Genomic DNA, 6,547 nt, shown 5'->3' with positions numbered 1-6,547 from the left:
TATTAGGGGATTTTTTGTATTACAAGTAAACTGTGCTGTTTATCATCTATACATGTTTTAATTATTTAAGCGACATAAAATATGTGCATTAAAATTATGAAGCAATATTTACTCAAAGAGAGGCCAAAAAAATACTGTAACAACTGCAGTTAAAGCGTTTTATTTACAATTATTTAAGTCGATTCAAGTACAAGCTTTATTATTAGAATAAACGAAGCGTAGAGTTTCCGATTTGATAGCATTAATAACATCCGTTCTACTGCCACAAGACAACGGCCTACGTTATCAAATCCTTCACAGTTCATTCCACACAGTTTGTGAGCCAGGTTTTTTTCAGTCTGTAAAGGAAATTTGTAATTATTACTTCTAACGTTATCAGTAGTCGTAAATTCCTTCCATAAATTATCAAAATTTTCAATACATAGAAAAATAACATTGTAAATTCTCAAAAAATTACATTATAAAAACCGCGTTTGTCATAAAAATTATTAACTCAAATATTATCAATATTTATGTATGTATTTCATTAAATTCTTAACTCTTATAAGCAGTAGACATATTTCGGTCTCAGATAAAGATTTGAATAAATGTCAGTTTGTATTTATAAATATTTAAAATGTAAGTAAAATTAATATATCACATAATTATATTAAATTGTGAAAAAATAATAATCTATATTTAATGTATAAAATGGGTGTAGTTAATGAAAAATAATGTAATTTTATTTTGATGAATAATGAAAGGAAATTATAATATTCACTTTTATGCATTGTATCATATTACATACTTTACATAAAAAGTATAATGTATTATATATTAATAAAATATAAAAAGAAGAAGAGACAAATTTTGATTCATAATTCCATTTAATTAAAAGTAAGACTTAATAATATTCATGTGATATTAAAATTAAACGTATTTGTCACATTTAAAATAAAATAGAAGTAAAACAATTTTCCTGGATATTTTAATGAGAATAACTCTTGACAACTTAAAGTGACACTTCAAAGTTCATTAAAAAAAAGTAATTTCAGTCTGAGATTTTTATAAAGTTTTATTTAATTATTATTTTATATGCCTCTTGATTTATTTATGCTTTTTCAGTCTATTAATGACCTCCCCGGAAAGGGATTTCTTAACCATAGATAGTCCGGTCGGATAGCTGTCCCGTTGTCTTGCAAAGAGATGGCGACTCAAATTACTCATCTTAAGTGTTGCTTAGCAAACGGAACCGGTCGTGACCAAGTCTCGAACCCGAACGGTGTAGATTAGACACTACGGCGTTACTAGTAGAACTATAAAGTCTGAGCTGGATACCCCCCAAAACGGCCCCGGCCGTTTCCTCTCCCTAGGTGGACGGCCTGTGTAAACGGCCGAGGAGATATGGTTTAAGGCATAGTCCCCCCACCCACATGATTTGGGTTTACCCTGTCCTAGGTGGACGGGCGGTGTAAACGGTCGGGGGGATATGATGAACGGCAAAGTCCCCTCACCCACCACATGATGTAGGTTTACCCTGCCATAGGTGGACGGGCGGTGTAAACGGTCGGGGGGGATATGATGAACGGCATAGTCCCCTCACCCACCCACATGATGTGTGTTTCCCTTACATAGGCGGACGGGCGGTGTAAACGGCCGAGAGGATATAGTGAAAGGCATAGGACCCCCTTCCCATGAAAGGTTAAGAGTGGAGAGCTCTCTCATGACAGTAGATAACACAAGTATGGGGAGTACATAAGAAGGGGCGCTATGAAAGAATGAATAGTTTATTAGAAATTACTTAATAAATTGTAATTAATAAGTAATTATAAGTTTAAAATGTTTAAGTGGTGAAGGAATGGGTTAGTTTACGGGGATATGTGATTTGTGATTTGTTGACCCCTCTATGAAAATATGTGATTTTTCCGCATAAAAGAAGGATTATTACTCGAGTAAAATTAATAGTGTTGTGTCAGTTAAACGTCTTAAAAATGTTTTCTTGTGACAAGTGTGAAAAAGTGTATGTCGCCAAAAACTGTTTGATGAGACATAGAAAAATCCATGATGGTATACGATTTAAGTGTTATTTATGTCCATCTAGTTTTTCAGACAAATGTGGACTTGTACGCCATGTTCAAAAGATACACCGTAAGTATTACAATTATTATTCAGTAAAATAGTAATATGAAAAGAAAAAATATATTAGTAGAGTGTTAATATAAGTGTAATGTTTTAGATCTCGTAAAGTATGGTGTGGACTATAATATTGCTATTGGAAATCATGCTGATTCGAGGGCTATGTTAACGAGTGGTAAGTAAAGAATATATATATATTATTAAAAATTTATATGATAAAATAAATATATTGATTTTAGAAAATGTAAATGTTGCGGAGAGAATGCATGCAGACCCCAGTGCAATTAGTCCTAAACGTCGCAAAAAATGTAACAGCGACAATACGATTAAATGTAAACGGGTAAAGGTGAAACGATTACAGGACATTACGACGAGCGGTTTTCATAAAACGGGTGAATCATTAAATAGTCAAATTTTATGGTTTTATAAAAAGAATATTGAAAATGTAGCTGGGTATCAATCGTTTTTGTCGGCAACAAGAGGCGATTTAGTTGAAATATTACGCGACTGTCTTAAAGTAATGGGCTCGATAAAATTCAACTTAAAACTGGAGGCGACTTATACTGTACCAAATAATGAAACCAAGTACGAAAATCGGTCATTTAAAACGTCAGCAGCCGAGATAATTAACGAGGACGATATTGAGCATGCTGTGGATATTTCATACACAAAATTATTAGAAGAACAGGAAAATTATGCTGGTAAAGGTAGTAATTTTTCGTTTTCTAATATAGACGGTATTTTACTGGGTGTATACAAATATCAGCCTTTAGGCGGGAGTTCTTACATTGATTTGCCTCATGACATTAAAATGAAAAAAGCTGTAATAAACCCACAAAATATAGATCAACATTGTTTCAAATGGGCTATATTGGCAAAGAATGTGACAGGAGATAATAAGAATATTGTAGGTCACAACTATAAGTCTATAGAAAACTCTTATAATTTCTCCGGTTTATCATTCCCAACACCGATTTCAGACATAAAAATTTTCGAAAAAAATAATCCGCATACTTCAGTCAATGTTTACGGACTAAAATTGAAAGATTTACATAATAAATCCAAATATTTAGTTTATCCGCTGAAAGTGTGCGCTGAAGAACGTAGAGACCATATCGATTTGTTAATTGTGTCAAACGCCGCGGGTGACAGCCATTACACTTATATTACCGATTTTGGTAAACTGGTTCAATCACAAATAACAAAGAATACAGCAAAAAGGATATTTTGTAAACGGTGTTTCACGGGTTTTAATAATGTACCTAAAAAGTATAAACTACGTGGAGTTGAGGCGTTAGAAGAACATAAAAAAATTTGTGGCGAAAACAAACCGTTTTTACCTATAATGCCTGAAGAGGGCACTAAATTAAAGTTCGAGTCATGGGGCAAAACACAGGAACATCCATTTGCAATTTATGCTGATTTTGAAAGCCTGTTGGTCAAGTCTAACAATGATATGAAAGGCAACACAAGATATATACATGATCATGTTGCAATGAGCTATGGATACATAGTAAAAGCAGCCGACAGTGTACCCACAGAATTATTGCAACAGTATAATATTCAAACGACGCCCAAAATATACAGAGGAAATAAAAGCAGTGAGCCGGAGGAAGTAGTCAATCGTTTCATGGATGACGTAACTGAAGTGGCGTTGAAAATTGAAGAGTTACTCAAGACGAACGTTGATATTTGTATGACACACGAAGAGACTGAAGAACATATAAAGAAAACCTGCTGTGACTTGTGTATGGGTGGTTTTACAGAGAAAAATCATAAAGTTGCAGACCATGATCATTTGACAGGTAAATCATAAACATAACTGTGTTAATTGTATTGTAATTAAAATAAAAAATGAAAATGTATATTTATTTCAGGTAGTTTTAGAAAAACACTTTGTAACAGTTGCAATTTAAAATTAACAACGCCCAAGTTTGTTAACGTATATTTCCATAATCTTAGCTCGTACGACGGACACTTTTTAGTTAAAGCCCTTGGAAGAGATACTAGTAGAATAAGTGTAATACCCGCTACAGAAGAAAAATATATTTCTTTTTCAAAATTTGTTTCAAACAAATTTTCACTAAGGTTCGTAGATACATTTCGTTTTATGAGTACTAGTTTAGCGGCTCTCGCTGAAAATTTGCGCGCCGCCGACATAAAATTATTCCAAGAAACCGCAAAAGCGTTTTCATCGGACGGTGACATTGATTTAGTGACCCGTAAAGGCGTGTACCCGTATTCATACACCTCAAGCTGGGATGTACTCGAAGAAAAACAATTGCCGTCAAAAGCCGATTTTTATAACGATCTGTCAGAAACGCATATAGATGATGCCGAATACAAACACGCACAAAACGTATGGCAACATTTCAATTGTAAAACGCTCGGTGAGTACTCTGATCTGTACCTGAAAACTGACGTAACAATACTTGCGGATGTTTTTACAAATTTTCGTAAGTTATGCCTACTAAAATATAAATTGGAACCGGCATATTATTTTACGAGTCCCGGTCTGTCTTTTGACGCTATGCTGCTGCATACGGGCGTTTCACTAGACCTCATGAGCGATTATGAACAACAACTTTTTATTGAGAGAGGAATACGGGGAGGAATGACAACTTCGGTGTTGAAACATGCCACAGCCAACAATGAAAAGACGCCTCATTATGATATTAAACAACAAAAATCTGAAATTATATATTTGGATGTCAATAATTTGTATGGTTGGAGTATGTCTCAACATATGCCATGTGGTGACTTTAAGTGGTTGGACGTGGACGACGAAACGAAAATTTTAAAGACTGTGGAAGAGTTACCTGCGGATTCTCCTATAGGAATGGCCCTTGAAGTGACGGTGTCGTACCCGAAAGAGTTACATGATGCCCACAACGAAATGCCGTTTCTACCTGAACGAAAATGTCCGCCTAATTCACGGGTCAAAAAACTGTTGTCTACTTTCGATCGGAAAGAAAACTACGTTATACACTATTTAAATTTAAAACAGGCTATGGCAAACGGATTAAAAGTAGAAAAGGTAATTCATAAAATTATATTTTAAAAATATAATAATAACATGTCATTAAATTACAGGTGCATAAGGTGTTACAATTTAAGCAGTCGGCCTGGCTATCAAAATATATACAACTCAACACGGAGATGAGACAGAAAGCCAAAAATGATTTTGAAAAAGACTTTTTTAAATTAATGAACAACGCTGTTTTTGGTAAGTTTTAAAATTAAATAAAAATATATATAAACATAATTTTAATGCGATTTCGTTTGTTAACAGGTAAAATGATGGAACGTGTACAATTTAGAACGCAAATGGAATTGGTCAATAATCCTAAACGAGCGGCTAAATTAATTAGAAAGCATAATTTCAAACATTGTACAACGTACAGTGAAAATTTATCAGCGTTTGTATTGGAAAAGAAAATTATCGATTTTTGTAAACCAGTATACGTAGGTTTCGCAATTTTAGAAATTAGTAAAACTCTCGTATACGATTTCCATTATAACGTAATGAAGAAATATTTCAAAGACCGTGCTCGACTGTTATACGGTGACACAGGTAGATTAATTAATATTTTTTATTGAAAAAATTTAATGATTTTATTTTTTGATTTTATTGTTTAGATTCATTAGTGTACTTTATCGTGGGTGATGACTTTTACGCGGTGGCAAAGAAAAATCCTGATCTATTGGCTAGACTTGACACTTCAGGTTTGCCGAGCAGTCACCCGTGTTATTCAAACGCTAACAAAAAGGTGCCTGGTTTGTGGAGTGACGAAGCGCCGGGGAAATCTATATTGGAGTTTATTAGTCTAAGACCAAAATGTTATGGTTTTGACTTGGAGGGTAAAGAAAAAATTAAGGCGAAAGGGATACGTGGTCACGTTGTGAAAAATCATCTTACAGTCGAGGACCTGAAACGGTGTTTGTATGCTGAAGAGGAGCCTGCAGTAAGCGAAGCTCATGCAACAGCGGCTACATATGGCACGATGGTTGTAAACAACATTCATGAGAGAGCCGTGGACCCTTATTGCCCCGTTGTAAAGTACCCGACTTATACACCATACAGAGAAAATGTGTCAATCAGATCATTTCAACACCAAATATACACCATTAAGACTATGAAAATGACATTAAACCGTTTAGATGATAAACGGGTTATATCAGAAGACCGTATTACTACTTACGCTTACGGTCATTATAAACTAGAGTACGTATACCATAATTATGCTAATAATTATTAAATATATATTAAATAGTGTTATTTTTTAGGAATGAAGACAGCATTGAAACTTAAGATTTGTAGATACATCTTATAAACTAATGTAAAAATAATAAACAGATTACAAAAATTTATTAGTAAACAATATTATTATTATTATGTACAAAAATTTATTGTTGAAATTATATTAAATAA

General features: G+C 33.7%; 1 protein-coding gene across 1 annotated transcript; it reads left to right on the top strand.

Moving 5' to 3' along the window:
• Positions 1–1,293: 1,293 nt before the first annotated feature.
• LOC126904748 (uncharacterized) lies at positions 1,294–6,521 on the top strand. The gene is made up of 8 exons (XM_050683966.1): positions 1,294–2,127; positions 2,216–2,290; positions 2,355–3,920; positions 3,993–5,152; positions 5,209–5,341; positions 5,408–5,689; positions 5,755–6,340; positions 6,403–6,521. The coding sequence occupies exons 1-8, from the start codon at positions 1,971–1,973 to the stop codon at positions 6,425–6,427; spliced, it is 3,984 nt and encodes a 1,327-aa protein (XP_050539923.1). The 5' UTR covers positions 1,294–1,970; the 3' UTR covers positions 6,428–6,521.
• Positions 6,522–6,547: the final 26 nt, after the last annotated feature.

The sequence above is a fragment of the Daktulosphaira vitifoliae genome, unplaced genomic scaffold (assembly GCF_025091365.1).
Source record: "Daktulosphaira vitifoliae isolate Bord-2020 unplaced genomic scaffold, ASM2509136v1 Scaffold_4, whole genome shotgun sequence".
Taxonomy (NCBI): Eukaryota; Metazoa; Arthropoda; class Insecta; order Hemiptera; family Phylloxeridae; genus Daktulosphaira; species Daktulosphaira vitifoliae.
Note: the sequence above shows the minus strand (reverse complement) of the source record. Positions and strands in the feature narration are given on the sequence as shown.

What these genes read in the sequence shown, in the direction of transcription:
- LOC126904748 (XM_050683966.1), top strand. Translation starts at nt 1,971, where the DNA reads ATGTTTTCTTGTGACAAGTGTGAAAAAGTGTATGTCGCCAAAAACTGT. An exon ending in ACGGATTAAAAGTAGAAAAG is followed by an intron (nt 5,153 to 5,208) that starts GTAATTCATAAA and finishes ATTAAATTACAG; the next exon opens with GTGCATAAGGTGTTACAATT. An exon ending in ACTGTTATACGGTGACACAG is followed by an intron (nt 5,690 to 5,754) that starts GTAGATTAATTA and finishes TTTATTGTTTAG; the next exon opens with ATTCATTAGTGTACTTTATC.